This window comes from Myxocyprinus asiaticus, chromosome 23 (assembly GCF_019703515.2).
Source record: "Myxocyprinus asiaticus isolate MX2 ecotype Aquarium Trade chromosome 23, UBuf_Myxa_2, whole genome shotgun sequence".
NCBI classification, from domain to species: domain Eukaryota; kingdom Metazoa; phylum Chordata; class Actinopteri; order Cypriniformes; family Catostomidae; genus Myxocyprinus; species Myxocyprinus asiaticus.
This window is the reverse complement of record NC_059366.1, coordinates 3,510,915-3,533,757: the sequence shown is the minus strand read 5'-3', so window position 1 is coordinate 3,533,757 and position 22,843 is coordinate 3,510,915. Positions and strand designations below refer to the sequence as shown.

Genomic DNA, 22,843 nt, shown 5'->3' with positions numbered 1-22,843 from the left:
GAAATGCCATTATGATCAAACATCAAAGATATCAAGTAGAAATATCCCACATCCAAGTTTCAGGTAACACAACATAATAACCAGACTTTCATTCTGAAAACAGTTACATCATGGCAACAAAAAAAAAAAAATAAAAAAAAAAAATAAATACAATTCCTGCATTCATCTCCAAAACATCACATTCTGTGACAATACCAGTTCGTTATCATGTCATACAGGGAACTTTGTACAACAGAACTTTTCTATTGTTAACCAGTTGTTAATTTTTGCATTTCATGATTATTCGTATGCACTTATAGGCCCTAAGCAGCTTGAACCCCGATAATTGCTGCTTGCAGCTATATTTGTATTTATATTTGTTCATTGTGTTCAGTGTTGTACTGATCTGTTAAGCATTATGTAATGTTTGTTAATGACTAATTGGAGTTATTATAAAGGATTACCAATATATTTTTGATTGTTTGTTTGAACTATAGCTCACCTGCGAATTGCATTATGTGTGTCAGTGTGCTATATTCTGCTGTGTCGAGTGCACAATGATCATACCAACATACTACTAACATATGTAATTCATTCAGTACATGACACATACAGTATACTAGGCATGGGACGTTAAATGTTGCTAGGATAAACATTGCTAGTGGTGGAGCCCAAGAGAGGCAGAGAGTGTCAAAGCCATTAACATAAAGATCAATACAAATATAATTGAAGAGCATGAGTAAAAAAATGATGTCATGTGCTTCTCTAGTGAGATGTCCTTCACTGTTTTAAATTACACAATTACAGTGCCAAGAGAACATTTAAACTGATTTTATTGGTGTAAGAGAAATAGGACATTGTGATTTGTCACATGTACAAAAAAAGCAAGCCATTATTCTCCTGCGATATCACTCAGTGGAGGTGTGCAATAGAAATTATGACTACGGGCAGAACATTTAGTCTCAGTTTGTGACATGAATCGACTTGGGCTTTGTGTGGACTATAAATCACCACAAGCTATTTCTTCTTTTGAATTCAAACATGTCAGGGATTCAAATTAAGTGTCCTAATGCGCTGTAATTTACATTGCGAGAAGATGGTTGGTTTAAACAGGTGACAGGCACTCAGAATAAAACTTCTTACACTCACAATATCACTGCTAATGATGTGTAATTTGTAGAAGAGCTTTCACAACTTGCTAATTTTGACGTCATTCCTTTTTGTACAGCTTAATTTGTGTGAAGCATTCAGAAAAACATAGTCCAACATAATGTAGAACTAAATAAGGATACAAACAAGTAGTAGGGTACAACGGGGCTAAAGGCTCCTTTAATTTTATTTTCTCCCAAAACACTAAATTGCAGTACAGTACTTTCCTAAACACCTGTTTGACACTATGAACTGCAAAATTTTCCTCATCCATGAGATCATTGTGTGTAATGTCTAAAGGTTGATTTTGAGGCAATTGTATCTAATATTTAGTATTTTTCTAATGAATATCCTGGAAATTATCACATTTATTTTGAAACAAAATACTTATTTGTGATTTTCAATTCACATCGAGTTTCAACTTTTCAAAATAAAAGACATGAAAAACATGAATCAACAAAATACACGACACATGCCCCCCACTAAGGGGTGGCTCCCGACGCCCCAACACATGAACAAAACACATAAAACATGACATAATATTCCAAAGTTCTGTAGGGAGCTGGGGGGGGGGGCTTGAGGTGTGGCTTGGAATGGCATAGCATGGGTTATGGGACCAGGGCTGAGTCAATGGAAGGTGGGGCCCTGAGAGGCTTGTGGGGTGGATTGTGGAAGGTGGGGTTGTGAGAGACTTGAGGGGTGGAGCCATGGAAAGCGGAGCCATGAGAGACTTGAAGGGTGACACCATGGAACTTGGTGACCAGAGAGTAGCCGAAGACTCGAAGGGCCAGTGTGGAGCCAATGGCAGGAAGGACCAAGGTGGTGCTGGAGGCTTGAAGGAGCAAGGCAGAGCTGGGGGATCGGAAGACTGAGGCAGAGCCGGTGGGACTGAGGACCAAGGTGGAGCCGTAGGGAAGGAGGTCCCTGGTGGAGCTGACAGATCGGAGGGATGAGGTGCAGCCAGAGGATCGGAGAGCCAAGGCAGAGCCAGGTGACTGACAAACCAAGGAGCAGCTGGAGGGACGAGGGACCCAGGTGGGGTCGGAGGATTGAAAGTTCCCCTTGCCTGCTCAGGAGAACTAAGGGTGGGTAGAAGGGTGGGAACCATCTCCAGGTCCAACTGCTCAGATGTGGCCATGACATGGCGTGGAACAGACTCAGGCGTGGCCGTGACATGGCATGGAGCAGGCTCAGGCGTGGCCATGACGTGGCATGGAGCAGGCTCAGGTGTGGCCGTGAGGTGGCATGGAGCAGGCTCAGGCGTGGCCGTGACGTGGCATGGAGCAGGCTCAGGCGTGGCCGTGACGTGGCATGGAGCAGGCTCAGGTGTGGCCGTGATGTGGCATGGAGCAGGCTCAGGTGTGGCCGTGATGTGGCATGGAGCAGGCTGAGGTGTTGCTGTGACGTGGCATGGAGCAGGCTCAGGATCCAGGGCAAAAGATGGGGCTAGCTCAGCGACCATATCGTGGGACTCTGGCTCGGCGGCCATGACGTGGGACTCTGGCTCGGCGCCCGCCTCCCCCACAGTGAATGGTGAACCACTCATTAAAAGGGCAAGGTCGATATACCGAGTCAGGCTGTAGGTGCTCCGACCATCAGGCATCAGGGAGGAAGCTGTCTCACTCAGACCTGCCCGGAAAATGTCCTTGAGGGCTACCTCATTAAAGTCCACCCAGCAGGCCAGAGCGCAGAAGTCCTCCACATAGTCCTCCAGGGGACGATTCCCCTGATGTAGGCGGAGGAGCTGGATTGCTGGGTTCATTGTAGGTCAGGTATTCTGTAACGATTGACTGCTGGCACTGACAATGATAAAGACGATGATGATGAAATGAAGAACCCAAGTGCAATTTAATCCAAACGTGAAATCCAAAACAGTAAATCCAAACGTAAATAAAACATAAACATGAACATGAACTTGACTTGACTTAACACGGCAGGAATAGACTATGAACCAACATTACATCAACAATACCTGACAAAGCACAATGGGAAAACATGAGGGCTTAAATACATGGACAAGGGAGAACATAAACCAATGAACAAACAGAACTCTAAACAAGATAATCAAACAATGAACCAATGAAAACAAGACACGTGAACATGGAGGGGAAAACAGGACATCACATGACCAGGAACACATGATATGAAACAGGAACTAAACTTTTCAAAATAAAAGACATGAAAAACATGAATCAACAAAATACACATGACACTGTTGACATTTCAATTATTTGTTGATTTTTCCCCTCCACTCAAACATAGACTAAAGAAACTGAAAGCTACGTTAATCATTACAACCAGAGTTATTATTATTTTGAATTTTATTTTTTATTTTTTTCTACTTCATTCAGTATGTCCATTCAATTTAGTTTAGTTTTATCTAAAATTATGGGTGAAATACATGTAATTAATTAAATATTTTAATGTGTTTAATACATTTAATAAATGGTAATATTAAAACATTTAATAATTCCCATAAAATTAAACATTAAATAAAAACAGAAAAGATCAGATACCATTAGAAATGTATTTTTATTCTACTACACTTCACACTTTTCAGTCCTCCTGCTGTGTCCAGGTATAGCCTACTTCCCTAAGGTTAAGATCAAATTTTTTATGACAAACTCTCCTTGAGCTGACATGCTGTTCTTTTCACATTATATTTAGTGTGGATAATAGGTGAATAGAGACTTATCCCCTCACTTGTGTTCTTCGTTGTATTTTCTGACTTTTTTGCTATTGAAACGCAAGTGCCAGCTTTACACACAGGTAACACACAGAGGTTGCACTACAAATATGTAACTGAGTTGTACAATTGCCATGGTCTGTTTCATCCATCATATTAGTTTAAATATCCCTAATACATAGCATATTTGATTTTGTCTCGATATAGTCAACATTTTCAGTTAGAAATGGCTTTGCGTAGAAATGTGATTCGGATAAAACACTTGTTCTATTTAATAATTTGGCGAGTTGTGGAACGTACTTTTAAAAGTGTACTTACGTTATTGATATTTCTGGATGAGAGTGGCAGAGCACATGTGGCGATCTCTTTTGTGCACACACATACAGCATGCGTGGGCGCGAGAGAGAGAGAGAGAGAGAGAAAGTACTTTGAAAGTGTGCGCGCTGCCGCTCTCAGCCAGAATAATCATATGTAAGGACATATACACATGAAAACTGATGTGCAGTATCAAATACACAGAATGTATGATAGTACTAACTATAGAGAGCACATCAATATGAAGACAAAGACAAATCCTGACATTTAGAGGCAATTTTGAAATCCCGGCCAGACGCTTTTTTCAGGTCTGAAAAAGAGGACATGTCCGGGAAAAAGAGGATGTATGGTCACCCTATGTTACATTATTTGTTTGCTTGTTTGTTTGTCATTGCATCACAAATGCCATGGACTCCTAGGAAGTCCCAAAGTAGAGTCCTAAAGGCTCGAGTCCGAGTCAAGTCCGAGTAAAAATGCATCCAAGTCCGTGACAAGTCCAAGTCCATTAAAATTGGACTTGTGACTCCGAACTCGAGTACCCCAACTCTACTGTTTTGAAAATGTCGAAAGGCAGGAGGGTAAAATAATGCATGTTATGCATGATATAATCCTGTACAGATAAAACTTCTAAAATATGCTTAATAAGATACAAATTTACTGCATTTTGTCGCAAATTCATCTGTCATTTAGTTGAAGTTAGCTAAATTAGGCAGATATCAACATGGACTGGTTGTCTGACATGCTCTCAACCTCAAAATCTATGAGCAAAACTACACAATGTAACCTTTTTGTGTGTTGAATTATTTGCTGCTGAGAGCATAAAACAATAAAACAAAGTCATTACCCTTGCTTAGTTAAATTTAAGAACATTTTTACAAGCAATTTAATTTTGTTCATTCAGATTAAGTCAGTTTCATTGAGCCAACATAATTTAGTTAAATCAGTGTACTATAGTAGTTTTAACTAAACTTCATTAGGTTTGTCAAACCCAGTTTAGTAATGTTTAATTAATTTTCTTATGTTGGTCCAGCTTAATTTATTTTATTAATCATTAGTATGTGCCAGATGAGCAAGTGTCAGGACAGTGAAACTGCTGCACTGTCAATTTGATAGCTATTACTTATGGTGCTAAGCAGCACTCAAATCAAATATTACTTGAATGTATAAGTCCAACCTCAACCAAAGCACATGCACCAATCTCCACCACAGTGGTAAAACATAACAGACACTCTGTTTAAACACCAGTATCTATCTATCTATCTATCTTTCTATATATCTATCTGTCTATCTGTCATCATCTAACTTGTATATACGTATATAGAAATGTACCTTGTTGTACTGAGCTTGTTTCAGTTATTTTTAATAAAATGTTTTGAAAAACAATAAAATTCAAATAAGAAGATAAAACTTAATGTGGACACACCCGAATTTATGGTGCAAGTTATAAACCACAAATATACAAACAAACAAACAAAAATAAACCACAACAAAAAACAAACAAACAAAAGAACAGATACTGTCAGCACTGCTTATAAATGCTACATGTATTTACATGACATAATAATACCATATAAAAATTATTGAATGAAAAACTCTTTACAGTGTTAAAAGAATATGTCTTATCGCTCTGTAAGATAATCACGAATAGATTCTGAAACCCTTAACCAAGCCTGCACTGTTCTGGGCCTGGCTTTGTTAAGCCTGGCTATAGAGCATTCCTTATTAACTATGTATTGCATATTCAATAACCACAGTCTTGTTGTATCAGCTAGTCATTTTTTCAAAACCTGATCTCATGCTTTCATTCCAGTTATACAGATTTTCTTTCCACATACAGTGCTGTTGAGAAGTATTTGCCCCCATCCTGATTTCTTCTGTTTTTGTTTATATCTCATCCTGATGACACAATCTAACATAAAACAAAGGCAATCTGAGTAAACACAAAACACAGTTTTTAAATGTCAATGTTATTTATTTAAGCAAAAAAGTTATTAAATACCAACTGGGCCAGTGTGAAAAAGTATTTGCCCCCTTAGTTACTAAATCCCCAAATCTAAGAAACTGCATTCATAATGAGGTTCAGCTGGACTAGACATACTCAGGCCTGATTACTGCCAGCCCTGATCAATCAAATCAACACCTAAATAGAACTTTTTCAGCAGCATGAAGTTGGCTAAAAGGTCTCACCCTGTAGCACACTATGCCAATGTCAAAAGAAATTCTAGAAATAATGAGGAAAAAAGTGATTGAAATACATCTGAGAAGGGTTACAAAGCTATTTCAAAGGCTCTGGGAATCCAAAGAACCACATTGAGAGCCATTATCTCCAAATGGAGAAAACTTGGCACAGTAGTGAACCTTCCCAGAAGTGGCTGACCTTCCAAAATTCCTCCAAGAGCACAGCGACGACTCATCCAGGAAGTCACAAAAAAGCCAAAGACAGCATCCAAGGAACTGCAGGCCTCTCTTGCATCAATAAAGGTCACTGTCATGACTCCACTATCAGAAAGACACTGGCCAAAAATGGCATCCATGGAAGAGTGGTGAGGTGAAAACCACTTCTAACCCAGAAGAACATTAAGGCTCATCTGAATTTTGTCAAAACACACCTTGATGATTCTCAAACCTTTTGGGAGAATGTTCTGTGGACTGATGAATCGAAAGAGGAACTGTTTGGAAGACAGGGGTCCGTTACATCTGGCATAAATCAAACACAAAATTCCACAAAAAGAACATCATACCTATGGTCAAACATGATGCTGGTAGTGTGATGGTGTGGGGATGCTTTGCTGCTTCAGGACCAGGGTGACTTGCAATAATTGAGGGAAACATGAATTCTGCTCTCTACCAGAAAATCCTAAAGGAGAACATCCGGTCATCAGTCCGTGAGTTGAAGCTCAAGCACAACTGGATTATGCAGCAAGACAATGATCCAAAGCATACGAGTAAATTCAACTCTGAATGGCTCAATAGAAGCTAAATGAAAGTTTTGGAGTGGCCTAGTCAAAGTCCTGACTTGAACTCGATTGAGATGCTGTGGCAGGACCTTAAACAGGCAGTTCATGCTCGAAAACTGTGGCTGAACTAAAGCAGTTTTGCAAAGAAGAGTGAGCCAAAATTCCACCACAGCATTATGAAAGACTAATCTCCAGTTATCAGAAGCGTTTGATTGCAGTTGTTGCTGCTAAAGGTGGCACAACCAGCTATTAAGTTTAAGGGGGCAATTCGTTTTTTCACATGGGTGATATAGGTGTTGGATAACTTTTTTGCTTCAATAAAAAATATATATTTGAAAACTGTATTTTGTGTTTACTCAGGTTGCCTTTTGTTTTATGTTATATCTTGTTTGAAGATCTTAAACAATTTAGCATGTAAAATACACAAAAATAGAATAAATCAGGATGGGGGCAAATACTTTTCTACAACACTGTAATCATTGTTTCAAAACACAAGATTATTGTAACATGTAAAGAGAACATTTGGTTTATCACCAAAACACAACAGTATGATCTTCTTTCAATTTAGTACTTTTTACATTCAGTTAATTCAACAGAAAACAATGCAAGACATATTTCAAATCACTCTTGGTGCTGAATGAATGTATGTTACTGTAATATACACAGTCATCACAATAGATATTACACTTACATTATCCAACCAAATTGACAAATCCATAATAAAAACATATTTATACAAGTGAAATATGATCCAAGGACACATCAAAAGTCATTAATGCGGGAAAAAATAATATTTTACAGTATTTTTACAACAATACTGTGGTTGCATTGTGAAACAAAATAAATGTAAACCCTTTACTGTAAATAGAGATAATCTCAAATACACAATACATTAATTAACATCAAGCCTGTCTTCAACATTTGGCCATACATTTTCATCAACATCACAGTGAATATCCTCGTTGTTCATGCACCGTGAGTAAAACCTTCTGGCATGACGAATCCGGGCTTGACATTGCTCTGCAGTTATGTCATTGCAAGCCTCATCCATGGCATGAAGGATGGTGACATGCTCATGGGGATGGTGATCATACACTTTCCACCTCCATGTAGAGAAGAATTCCTCAATTGGGTTGAGGAAAGGGAAGTATGGTGGGAGATATAGGGTAATAAACCGAGTATGAGCCTAAAACCATTCCCGAACCAGCTCTGCATGGTGGATACTGACATTGTCCCACACAATAACATAGCTGATATCTTTACCCTAATAGGCCCGCTCAAGTTAATTTAGAAAAGCTATCAGGTGTTCAGTGTTGTATGATCCACTGGTGTACGGTCTTCCACACCATCTTCACATATAGTCGCACACATTGAGATGTTTCCCCCACGTTGTCCTGGCACTTGGATGGTTGCCCGCTGGCCAATGAGGTTATGTCCACGGCATCTGATTTTCGCCAGATTGAAACCCGCCTCGTCAACAAAAATATACTTGTGATGATTCACAGCAGCATCCAGCTCCATCACCCTCCAAAAAGATCATTTGGTTAGCACTTTTACAAAGAATAGTTCACATTGTTAGCATGTAGTACAGTACTGTAAATAGCATGATAATCACATACATAAAAACTGAACATACAGTGCACTACATAGCGCTGTACTTGAACATATTCTCTACGCAGTTGTTTCAACCAGGCATGGTTTCTCTCAAAAGGCGCCAGGTAAATTTGTTTCATAGAAACCTGGTGCTTCTTCAAAAGGCAGGCAATAGTTGGAAGGCTGATTGATTCCACATTGGCAAAGGTGTCATTGCTCTCCTCGATAAGCTGCTTTATTTCAGCAGTTGTATGTCGTTCATTGCCCTGACCATTTCCACCACAGTCAACTCCTGCAGGTCAACATGTGTATATGTGTATACATGTGCGACCACCACCAGGTTGTCTTCTGTCAATTCTGAGAGTAAAACGGAGTATACTGTCAATATTTTACAGTGCTACTGTAAATGAAAAAAAAAATGTGATGTGTGACAATTGCATTTTGTTCACTATTCTATAGAGTAATGCCATTTACTGTACTGTAAAAGTATAGTGAATAGTTAGCAGACTTACCAGTTTTCTTGGTGAAATGTTCTGATGATGGAGCTGACAGTTGACCTTTGTAGGTTAGTGTGAACTAATCTGGCAGCCTCTGCCATGGTAAGGCCTCTGTTAACCACACGGTCAACAATAATGGCTCGAACTTCATTTGAAATGACAGTTTGCAGCATTCTGCCTCCATTCCTCTGATGCCCACCTCTTTGTCGAGGCCCATGCCCACGTCTTAGTCGAGGCCCATGCCCACGTCTTTGTCGAGGCCCATGTCCACCTCTTTGTCGAGGCCCAGGCCCACATCTTTGTCGAGGCCCTGGCCCACCTCTTTGTCGAGGCCCAGGCACACCTCTTTGTTGAGGCCCAGGCACACCTCTTTGTCGAGGCCCAGGCACACCTCTTTGTCGAGGCCCATGCTCACGTCTTTGTTGAGGCCCACGTCCACCTCTTTGACGAGGCCCAGGCCCACCTCTTTGTCGAGACCCAGGCCCACCTCTTTGTCGAGGCCCATGCCCAACTCTTTGTTGAGGCCCAGGCCCACCTCTTTGTCAAGGCCCATGCCCACCTCTTTGGCAGGGTACACGTCTACCTCTTCAATCCCTCTGCAGATTTCCTATCTCTTTCAGTCTATCCTGCTCCATGTTTGAACATTGAAAATGCTCACACACAGTTGTACTTATATGGTATCTAATTGTGATCACCAGGTGAAAGAAATTATGATTGGTCTATCCTGACTGAAAGTTCTTACAGCATTTACTATAGTTTATACCTTATCAACACACAATAATCAGACCAGTTGTAAATCTATAGACATACCAAATGATTAATAGATTAACCATTGAATTCAATTAGATTAAATGATAGACAATTAAACTGAATGAGAAAAGATGCAGATGAAAAGTTTGATAGTAATAACATTATGAAAGGCAGTTACTGTGAATGAAAGTTTATATAGATGAATCACTTATGTGTAGAGAAATGAATTTTGAAATGTTTGAAAAAAGTGCATTTTTGATGATCTGTTGTGAGATTAGTACTAAGAGTTTTGAAAATGTACCACTTGCTTGTGAAAATTGTACCAAAGGAATAATAATGAAAATAAATAAAAATAAAAAAACCCTATGTATTTTAATAGCTTTTACTTAATGGTTACACCACTTGACATTTTTAAAGTCATTAAATATTGTTTTTTTTTTTTTTTTTAGAAAATGCTATACATGTTTATTTATTTATTTGAATGTAAATGAAATCAACATGGGCTCAAAGATTACATTTCTAACTTGAAACGTGTTTTAGACTAGATTTTTAAAAGACCTCATTTTTATCTCCTCGAACAACCTTATTTGTCAATAACATAAGTGCATTAAGAGCCCTCTAAAAAATGACTCTGTTGAAACACCTACCATTATATATTGAAATATTTCTGATTTATACTGTATGTAATTTGCAAAAAGTTTCTTTTTTTTTTTCTTTTTTTTTTTTTTTGATTGGCTGACAATTGCAACATGCTTTTTGCCATCATAATGGTATAGTAGCAGTATGGCATCTATGAGCAGGGGCTAACTACTGAAACTAATCAGCCAAACCCTGACCTCTTGATTTATACAAAATATTATAAATCTGAGCTCTAATATTAGAATATCTAATATTCTGAGAGCTAAAAGCAACAAAATTCAGATCAGACTAAACTGCTGAGTGCACAAGTTCCACTACGTGAACCACTCATTCATTTGGTTTAAAATAATTTTATCAGCTTACTTGTAGAGACCGCAGTGAGACCAAGCACAAGCGCAGGTATGTAAGAAACACAAGTTTCCCACATGAGTAGTCAGTTACAGGCTTGCCACTGGCAACGGTCATTCAGAAATATTTCACTGATGAATGCTATGATTGACCAACCAGCCACTGACCAATCAATAATTCCAGAGAGCCCAATAAATCAGAGCAAGACAAGCTCTTTGACAATGAGGAAGGATTACAGCAAGAGATTTTGCATGCAGATGCGAGGGAAAGCAACATTTCTAAAATGTACAACAAAATAAAATGAATACATTTAATATTAGTTTATCTTGCTTTTCTTGCTTGTGTGATAATGATTACTCATCCTAATGTTGCCATTCCCTGGTCTTTGTAGTCAGCAAAGAGCAAAAAAAAAAAAAGCCTTTAGTCCCATGACCCCGCCAGTCCTAAAAATTGTACCGTTTACTGTCCTCATTGACAAACTTGGATCGGCCAATTAAATCAATGAATACCTGTCAACCACAGCGGCCAGTTATTTTTCTTTTTATACAACCTGATGAGGTGATGGATAGTGGGTAATGACTTAGACTCAGAGTGTGTGGATGGTTAAAGCAGGATTATTATCTTTGTCTCTCCATTAAGTTGGATTAAGTTCTCTGCTAATTCAGAGAAGACAAACTACATTAAGGTTTATTTGAAAAAGAGAATTGTGAGACAGCTGTTGCTCATTTAATGATTTAGACATTATATAGTGGAGTGTTTAAAAGAATAGTTCACCAAAAACTCCCTCAACCTGTTGATAGTATGTTGGAGAATATACTGGCTAATGTATGGCTTCAGAAGACTTGGAATATAGTTTACAAGGCATATTCAACATTTTTATGATACTTTTTTTTTTTTTGTCATTTTGGGCTCAACAGCCACAATCCCCATTCACTTTTATTAAATGGAAAAAGAAGCACTACTTTCTCAACATTTGTCCTCTGTGCCGTATGAAAGAAAAAAAAAGTCATACATGTTTGGAACGACATGAGGTTAAGTAAATGAAAACATAATCTTCATTTTATGTTAACTATTCCTTTAAGGCTGATGTCAAATGCTGATGATAAAGGTGATGTTAAATGGCCATTCATCTGTGCAATGTGTCCAGGGAAACAAAAGCACTGACATTATTAATCTGTCTGACTCCTGTTTTCTGTTTTGCAGCGGTATCTCTTGCTCTAGCTTTGAATGGTGTCTTCACAAATACCATCAAGTTGATAGTTGGCAGGTAATGTACAAACATGATTTCCTAAGGGCTTAATTTCCATTAGAAGTTATGAATTTAAACCCCTTTAGGAGGAACATTAGTGCCCTTCCTCAGCAACTGTGAATTTCTTAACAGAATTTACTAAGATTAAAGGTGAAGTGTGACATTTTTGTGCCACTAGTGGCACCAGTGGCATGCACAGACCTCAGCAGGGGCAGTCTCTAATCTCTGCTTCCTCACTTCATCCCGTCATCTCTGCTACTTTCACTCTGACCTTATCATCCTCTTTAAAGAACTGACACTTACTACAGTACTTTATAGTAATATGATGTTATTTTACTATATTCTAAAATTTATATTTAGGACCTTACAGCGATCATGTGGTGGAGTCATGGTACAATGAGAGTATCAAGATAGTAATACCATGGTTCTGAAAAGTTACCATAGCAGCTTCCATGTCCAAAAAACTGGTTATACCATGGTACTTTGAAAGTGATTTGTGTAAAGTGATCTCCTTCAATTTGTGACAGTAGCCTATTCTATAAAATACATATTAAATGTCTGTTTACACTGAAAGCGATGGAACCGCTCTAATTTTAATTAATAAAGCTCTCTTCACTGCATGTGTGTGTGATGTCAGAAATGCGGTAGGATTATTTTTTGATGAACTTACAGTACAATACATAGAGTTGCTTTTTCTATCTGACCAGTTAGTCGTCTGAGGCCATGCCACTCCGATGATCCGATCTGCTATAGCGCGTGCTGTCACATACACCTCCGACTAATTTGAATGTTTTCTTGATTTACAAGGAAATCTTATGTTGACACATTATTACTATTATTTTGAGATTATCAAGATATTTAAATTTTATTTTATTATTTTATTCTAATTTTTCCCACTTTTTCTGTATGACAAAAAGGGCATCTTTACTTTTAGGCACAAAAGGGGCAGGGGCTCGAGTTCCTGCTGCCCCCCTTCTATGCACGCTACTGAGTGGAACCAAAGTTGCAAATATCATGACTTATGATTGGAAAAAAAATTCAAACACTCCCCCATCTGCCAGAGGTCTCGACCAGTGTTAGGTTAGTCACTAAAAAAGTAATCCACTACAAATGACTAATTCCTTCTTTAAAATTGAAATCAGATTACACAAGTCTTTACTTCATGGGGAAAGTAAAAAAAATTCTAAATAATGTATATTTATTTGTCACTTGTAAGTCATAATCTTAAAATCACACATTTCTACCTTACCATGACTTGTTAATGACTCTTCAGCTGTCACAGAAATGCTACAAAAGTCAATCCACTCCACGGCCATGTAGGGAAAGCTCCCAGGCAGCTTTTTTTTATTTGAGGACACAAGCAGCACAAGTACAGCTCCTTTTGACCTAAATGGTAAAAGACTGAAATATCCAAAACAGTTGGTCAAAATTACAATCAAAGAACATATTTCAAATCAGCAGTAAAATCTGACAACAATGGTATCATAAATTGTGCTTCTTCAGCTCAGATCATGCCAAAAAAACAATTTTTCAGGCTGATTCAGCTAATGCGCATGCACGTTCTCGAGTTGACTGACAAGTTATGTTTGTATCTGAAAGGTGATTGGCTGGTTAACCTACTGTATAAGGCAGGACTTTCTTTTCTGCATCTGCCATATTGGATGTTAACATTTCTTCCATTCATTTTAATACAAGTGCTCTGTTTTAAACAGTTTTGTTCTGGAGAACAAGTAAATAGTCTCATACCATCATCTCATTTTTAAACAAATTATAGTGTTGACTGAATTTGTCAAGCTCAGCTATTCAGCCCTGTTACCAAAGTTTTGTTAGAAAAAGTGATTAAACGAACATTTTGCTTAAATTTTTACTCATTCTGTCAAAAGCAACTATGATAACCTTGGTGGCACATACAGACAAGGCTTTATGGATTAGCATTATCTTCAGGGAAAAACTGAGGACATGAGGAATTATGACTTGAAACACAGTTTGGCCTTCATTTAAACAGCTTTCATTAAATTAGAATACAATCACTAGGTCAAGCTTTACCACACTGTGAAAATGTCATTGATTTTCAGCAACTTTGAAAGAAGTCTAAAATATTTCATGTATCTTGGACTTTGATTTGTCTGTATAATAGCAAGCTATGAGATAACAGCTTTCAGGCAACACTAGTGTCAGAAATTAACAACGTTCATTTTTTTTATTTTTTTTATATTTAGTTAGAAAAAGATTTTCATGGGCATTTTTATTAAAGAATATTGTGAAATAGATACAAAATATCATATTAAAACAGGGGAATTTTCCCCTTTAGCCCTGGTGTACCCTAAAAAAGTTTGCCCTCTATTAGCATTCATACTGTATACAAAGAATAAGATGTATAAACTGTCATGTGTTTGTGCTGTAATGTATTGTAATCATGCTAACCATGAAAGTAATTTGCTTTAATCTGTGACTGATATTCTTTTAATGTTGATCTCAGGCCCAGGCCAGACTATTTCCACCGCTGTTTCCCTGACGGTCAGATGAATGTTAAGATGTTGTGCACTGGAGAGCCAGACCTGGTGTCTGAAGGGCGGAAAAGTTTTCCCAGCAGCCATTCCTCCTGTAAGTGCTTTTGTCAACAAAGAGTGAGGTGTAATCTTAATCTTAACATTTCTTACCATAGCTTACCCAAAAATGTAAAATCTGTCATAATTTCGTCAGAATGTTGTTCCAAAGAAAAGATAATAGAAGTTAGGCGGTATGCTAGTCACATGACCAGTCAGTGTGAATAAAAACCCATCTTCCTTGAAAATACCAGGTTGGAACAACATGAGTGTGAGTAAATGATGATCACTTTTAAAAATAAAGATTTGTTTGCCAATAAGAACAAACATTACTTGATTTGCTTTAGTCATTCAAATCATTTGTTCAGCAACTTACAAACATTTTCACAGCAGTAATAAATCAACTCACCAATAACTCATCTACAGTACAAATGCATTTAAAATAATGTACATGTGGTTATAACAGCATGAATCAAAGGATGACTGTCATGCAATACTTTCCAAATGGCGAGCCATTTGACCTCACATGCTATAAATGCTTAATGACACTTATTCAACATTAGCAACCTATTAAAATGTACCTTTCTGTATGGAGAATTAATTGCAAACATTATAAACCTATGTGCATAATGTTAATTATGGTTTAATGTTCATCAGGCTTTATTATATGATATACGCTGTAAATGAACATGAATATGTGAAAAGTATTAGTGCAGAGGACTTAAGTTGACTAGGACTAACTAAAACCATTCATTTGCCATAATTATGAGAATGAAAGTGACAACACAAGTGAGAGAGTATTTATTAAGCATTTGTAACAAGTTTAAATGCACACCATTTGGCATTTCAATGATTTAGAATGCATTGACTTATTAGTCATTATTGAACACCTTTTTATAAACCTTAAACAAAGGGAACGTTAATGTAAAGTGTTACAAATAAATCGTATTCACCAAATGCAAAGTATGAATTTTAAATAGTTACACCCCCCCCTCCAAAAAAAAAAAAAAAAAAAAGAAATCGTGTAGTCATATGTGAAATTGCTTGTTTTGATTTTGAATAAAAAGTTAATAATGCACCTGGATTTATCCTGCTGATGTCATTTGCAGTGCAGTTAGGAATATTAATGCAGTGTTTCTCTGCTGCATGTTCACTTGTGCAGTTATGTTTGTCAAGCAAAGGAACAATGTCAGGCGACAGCAACTTAATCTTCTCCCAAGGGTATTAAAGCTTCTTCTTAAGAACTTTGACGCATCTAAAGCAATTTGTTACCACAATACAAGCAATCCTTGCTAAATTAATAATTTTACACTCAACTTTGTAATCCAATTTGGGAAACACCAAGAGAGCAGGTGAATAAGTGAATAATGTGATTTAATTTGACAGCCAAACATTGTGCACACGTGCCATCTTGATTAAGCTTTTGGTTTTATTTGGCTTTGAAATGCTCTTATAAAAGCACGCTGATCCTTGAGATAAGGGATAAAACATGTTTTAAATCTTAGTTTTTATTTTTTAATTCTAAATTAATTTGAAATGGATATATTTATAGATGAAGGTCTCAGCTAACAAACCATGTAAGAGAACAGGTTTTTATAAAAACACTTTTTTTTTCCTGAAAATTGACATTTATTCACTTCATAACTTATATCTCACAGTGATTTGTGTCAACTCCGTCAGACACACTAAAAACCATGCTATTTTAATTTGATCCATCCAAAAATAGTATAAAGTATTTAATTATCTAATAATGGTGTTCAGTAAAGGAGTTAAGTGATAAAATACATTCTATACATTTTTCTGTTTTCATTCTATTCTGAAAATTCTGACGAAGTTGACAAAATTAAATATTTTTCCATCTTAATCATGTGTTGTACACTTTTTTTTTCCGCAGTTGAAGCTGATGCTTTGTCCCTTATCTCAAGAATGAGTGAGCACATTATTAGCACATTGATCTCATTGACTATGGATGACTAGTGACTGAAATCATAAGGATCGTTAAAGATTCCAGTTCTGATTCCACTTATTGATTTTGGTTCTTTGATGTTTCCACCAAAGGGACAGTTCACCTAAATATTACAATTCTGCCATAATTTACTCACCCTCATGTTGTCCCAAACCAACATGACCGTGGAACAAACATGAGATATTAGGTAGAATGTTATCTTAAGTCACCATTCACTTTCATAATATGGAGGGGGGAAAAATTAGAGCAATGTACAACTTACTAGTAAAAATGAACATTTTTGTTATCAATAATTTTACATGGTTACTAATGCAAATGTCAGTTCCTGATATCCGCTATTGAATTACAACTAATAAAAATGCTATTTTCTGATATCTGGAATTTTGTGTTCCCTAGTGGAAATGTTAATTTCAGATATCTTAAATGTTATTGTAATTTGTAAGAAAGTCTTTTTTTCCAGATATCTAAAATACCAAGTCTAACGAATTAAATATGAAATAAATTTATTGATATCAAAAATTATCATTTTAACTAGTTGTATGTGTACCTGTCAGTATGTGGGATGTGACATTGGAATTTCAACTAGTAAGAAATTTCTTATGGATATACAGGTGCATCTCAATAAATTAGAATATCGTGGAAAAGTTCATTTATTTCAGTAATTCAACTCAAATTGTGAAACTCGTGTATTAAATAAATTCAGTGCACACAGACTGAAGTAGTTAAAGTCTTTGGTTCTTTTAATTGTGATGATTTTGGCTCACATTTAACAAAAACCCACCAATTCACTATCTCAAAAAATTAGAATACATCATAAGACCAATAAAAAAGAACATTTTTAGTGAATTGTTGGCCTTCTGGAAAGTATGTTCATTTACTGTATATGTACTCAATACTTGGTAGGGGCTCCTTTTGCTTTAATTACTGCCTCAATTCAGCGTGGCATGGAGGTGATCAGTTTGTGGCACTGCTGAGGTGGTATGGAAGCCCAGGTTTCTTTGACAGTGGCCTTCAGCTCATCTACATTTTTTGGTCTCTTGTTTCTCATTTTCCTCTTGACAATATCCCATAGATTCTCTGTGGGGTTCAGGTCTGGTGAGTTTGCTGGCCAGTCAAGCACACCAACACCATGGTCATTTAACCAACTTTTGGTGCTTTTGGCAGTGTGGGCAGGTGCCAAATCCTGCTGGAAAATGAAATCAGCATCTTTAAAAAGCTGGTCAGCAGAAGGAAGCCTGAAGTGCTCCAAAATTTCTTGGTAAACGGGTGCAGTGACTTTGGTTTTCAAAAAACACAATGGACCAACACCAGCAGATGACATTGCACCCCAAATCATCACAGACTGTGGAAACTTAACACTGGACTTCAAGCAACTTGGGCTATGAGCTTCTCCACCCTTCCTCCAGACTCTAGGACCTTGGTTTCCAAATGAAATACAAAACTTGCTCTCATCTGAAAAGAGGACTTTGGACCACTGGGCAACAGTCCAGTTCTTCTTCTCCTTAGCCCAGGTAAGACGCCTCTGACGTTGTCTGTGGTTCAGGAGTGGCTTAACAAGAGGAATACGACAACTGTAGCCAAATTCCTTGACACGTCTGTGTGTGGTGGCTCTTGATGCCTTGACCCCAGCCTCAGTCCATTCCTTGTGAAGTTCACCCAAATTCTTGAATCGATTTTGCTTGACAATCATAAGGCTGCGGTTCTCTCGGTTGGTTGTGCATCTTTTTCTGTTAACATGCTTGGATACAGCACTCTGTGAACAGCCAGCTTCTTTGGCAATGAATGTTTGTGGCTTACCCTCCTTGTGAAGGGTGTCAATGATTGTCTTCTGGACAACTGTCAGATCAGCAGTCTTCCCTATGATTGTGTAGCCTAGTGAACCAAACTGAGAGACCATTTTGAAGGCTCAGGAAACCTTTGCAGGTGTTTTGAGTTGATTAGCTGATTGGCATGTCACCTTATTCTAATTTTTTGAGATAGTGAATTGGTGGGTTTTTGTTAAATGTGAGCCAAAAGCATCACAATTAAAACAACCAAAGACTTAAACTACTTCAGTCTGTATGCATTGAATTTATTTAATACACGAGTTTTACAATTTGAGTTGAATTACTGAAATAAATGAACTTTTCCACGACATTCTAATTTATTGAGATGCACCTGTATTTAATTGTGCTTTAAACAGGAGTGGATATCAGATGATTGTCGAATCTTAGTATTGAAAATGCATTTACTGATGTCAGTAATTATGTTTATTGCTAGTTGAAATACAAATTTTGATATCAAACTTTACCCAAGTAATTACATAATTTTTTATATCAAGCAATAACTTATTTACGAGTGCAAAATATGCAGATGTATTACTGATATCAATAATTAGTATTTTAACCAGTGAAAATGTAATTGTAGATATCAATAATTCATATCCTCCATGTGATTAAATGTTGAAAGGTTTTGCGACAGCAGCATTCTCATTCTAGTGATTATTTTATTGGACACAAATCTGTGTAGTGCAACCCTGAGTCATAAATATTTTTGGTCTGTTTCCCAAAAGAGAAATTCTATAAATTTTGTTAACATAAAAGGAGTACTTTAGTGTATAGATGGCTTCAAAGCTAACAGACATGCACTAGAACCCACAAAACTCTTTATTGTATAATATATTTCCAGTATTTTTATAAAATGGTACAGTTGAATAAGACCGATTCTCATTTTGGTCTCAGCTGTTATGGAGAATTGGCACTGCAGGGATAATCATTGTTCATTTCATCCTGTAGATAGCAAATGCTTGTGAATAGATGCATTTACTCTTTATTAAATTTCCTCTCAGTGACGATTCTAATAAAGTGCACATGCAAAATGTGAAGTCTGACTTTTAAAAAAAATGCTTGCTAGCTTTCCCCCCCAAGAACATTGGCTCAGTCAAAAGATATTAATATCACCTCGAAAGTTATTTTAGTTGCTTTTGCAATATGATCACACAAGAGGTCGGCATGTTGTTTCCAATAATTCAGTACCCTAGGATCGGCCACATTATGCCGACTCACAAACAAGCGTCATCTCCTATCAGACATGTTTGCATCGGCTCCAGCATGTTTACCTTTCCCTGTGATGCGACTGTAAGCACATTGTGTCAGCAGCGTGGGAGACCCGGGTTCGGATGCATACTGTACTTGCTTAGATGAATTGTAATGGTACTGTAATTATTGTAAGAAACTCACTTGTGAAATAAAGGTAATATTGTACACAGTGTGCATTCTTGTTTGAAATGAGACTCTTTTGTATATTTATCCATTCAGAATAAAACTATGGTAATTTTTAAATGTCTTTTACATGACAGTAATTCATTTCTTAGTTCTAGTTAAAAGTCTGTTTAAACTGTTTTATCAGTCCGTCCATGCTGATCAATCCTTAAAATCAAGCAGTAAGAAAGTACACCTTGATGCCTTAAGAATAAGATATATAATTTAGAACTTATTAAGATATATAATTGCCTGACCACAATGACTTGCTTTAATCATGATTATTTGAGATTACTGTGGTCATGTGCACTTTTAATTTCAATCACATATTGACATCTAAATAAGGGAAATTAGCGAATACTAAAAACACCAGAAAATGCACATTTCTTTATCTCTAGTTCAGATGCAGCAGGAGAATAGATTCAGCCATCAAGTAAGTACTATGATCAATTTTGATTGGTCCGGCATCAGTTGTTCCAGCTTTTGTGATTGGTCATAACTTTGTGTACTTGCTCTCTCGCATCTGGGTTTACAAGTGCACAAGAGAGTTTTGCTACAAGTTTATCGCAAAAGCAGTTGCAAAAGTCAGGGTGGGAAGATCTGAAGTTGCCGTGTTAGATTGAGAGGTTGTAACTGCCGATTTGTGGTAGTACTGCGAAAGTGAAATAAAGTACAAAATAAATATGTAATACAAGTGTGTGTCTGTTGTTGTATTTATGTGAATGTCATTTTACACATTTGTGACTATTTGTCTACAACTTTGAATTCAAAACACAGGTTTTTGATTATTTTCTGTGAGTGCAGATTGCAACATTCAACTTTAGATTTTTATTTTACAAGCATTCACATCGTTGCTGTGAGTGTAAATTTCAACTTACGAATACAAATATTTATTGTACAAGTTCTTAAATTAAAATCTACAAGCTCTCTAGTTTTGCAACCGATTTACCTTAATAGTAGAGCACAATGGAATTCACAAAAATTATAATGATCTTTTCATGGCAGTATCTCATTGAAATCGGAGGAACCTTTAAATTAAGTTTATTGCTCAAATCCAGCCTAATATCCATGATGTTTAATTATCCACATACACTACCAGTCAAAAGTTTTGAAATACTTGACCGAAATGTTTCTCATGATCTTAAAATTCTTTTGATCTGAAGGCGTATGCTTAAATGTTTGAAATTAGTTTTGTAGACAAAAATATAATTGTGCCACCATATTAATTTATTTCATTATAAATCTAAAATTTAATTTAAAAAAAGTTTGTTTTTTTAAATTGATGACTTGGACCAAATAATAAAGAAAAGCAGCCAATAAGTGCCCAATATAGATGGGAACTCCTTCAATACTGTTTAAAAAGCATCCCAGGGTGATACCTCAAGAAGTTGGTTAAGAAAATGTCAAGAGTACATGTCTGCAAATTCTAGGCAAAGGGTGACTACTTTGAAGATGCTCAAATATAACACAGTTTTGATTTATTTTGGATTTTGTTTAGTCACAACATAATTCCCATAGTTCCATTTATGTTATTCCATAGTTTTAATGACTTTACTATTATTCTAAAGTGTGAAAAAAAAAAAATTATAATAAAGAATGAGTAAGTGTTTCAAAACTTTTGACCGGTAGTGTAGCTCTTATTTTGTCCAACAGCTAAGGGTTTGTGTAGCACTTATTAGCAAATCTGTGAATTGGTAGACAGAATAACAGAATAACTAAGGAGAGACTAAAATTGACTTTCAACAATAAACCTGCGGTACCCCGAGAAATATTTACTGGTGTACAAAGTGTGACAGCAAGTCCTAGTCTCCCCAGTACACCCTTATATTGTATTTGTTTACCATTCCTTTACAAGAAAAATCAGTCTTCACATTAAGAAATCCTGTTTACCCTCCAAGCTCTGTATTTTTTTTTCTCCAAAAGAATGGAATAATTAGATCACTCTGAGGCAATGAGATCGTGTTTCCAGTGCTGATCTGCAGCCAAGAAATTCACTTTTGTTCACTTTAATTCTCTTAAAGTTCTTCAGTAACCTTAATTTTGAAGCAACGAGAAAAATCCGCCTTGTCTTTAATAACACAACGATCTCATTAAATTCCTGTTTATTCCTGCAGGAATTCACATATTGCTGCATTAATATGTATGAATAACTGTAATTACATTTGCTCTAATTTTAATCTGTGCACATCAACAAAATGTTTGAAATTTTCAAATCTGATGGGAAAACCAAGATAGCTGCATTAACTAAATTTACAACGGTGGTTGGCAAAAACAGCTGCCCAATGATAAGATGCAGAATCTCATCTACCTTTTATTAATTTATTTATTTATTGCATGCAGATTATATCATATTCCATTATAGAATATTCCTTGTTCAATACAAGTTAAGCTCAATCAACAGCATATGTGGCATAATGTTGATTACAACTAAATTAATTTCAACTTGTCCCTCCTTTTCTTCCATAAAAAGCAAAAATCGAAGTACTTACAATGGAAGTGATCAGGGCCAATCCGTAATAGTTAAAACATTCACTGTTTCAAAAGTAGAGCCATAAGATATATACAATATGCATGTTAAAATGATTTTAGTGTGATAAAACGTTAACTAACATTTTCTGTGTAATCCAGTTTTACAACTTCATTGCCATGACACAGTAAACCTTAAAACTATGGTAAGAACAATGATTTAAACAACTTTACAGCTTAAAATAATACACAAGTTTTAACAGAAGAATCAATGTACATGCTTTTATGAAATTGTAAGCTTCACAGTTCTGCTTTTAAACCTCCAAAACATTTGCCCCATTCACTTCCATTTTAAGTGCCTCACTGCAACCTCAATTTTTGCTTTTAAATTTAATTTTGTGGTTATCAGCATTATACCACAAATATTCTGTTTAAGCCTGAATATTAATTTAAAGTATTAATTT

At 36.5% G+C, this 22,843-nt stretch overlaps 1 protein-coding gene across 1 annotated transcript in view; it reads left to right on the top strand.

Moving 5' to 3' along the window:
* Nucleotides 1-22,843, top strand: part of plpp4 (phospholipid phosphatase 4) — a 201,472-nt gene that overhangs the window by 113,367 nt on the left and 65,262 nt on the right. Inside the window, exons 4-5 of the mRNA XM_051650909.1 lie at nucleotides 12,117-12,180; nucleotides 14,642-14,766. Of these exons, the coding sequence (XP_051506869.1) occupies nucleotides 12,117-12,180; nucleotides 14,642-14,766 (189 nt within the window). The remainder of the gene's footprint in view (nucleotides 1-12,116; nucleotides 12,181-14,641; nucleotides 14,767-22,843) is intronic.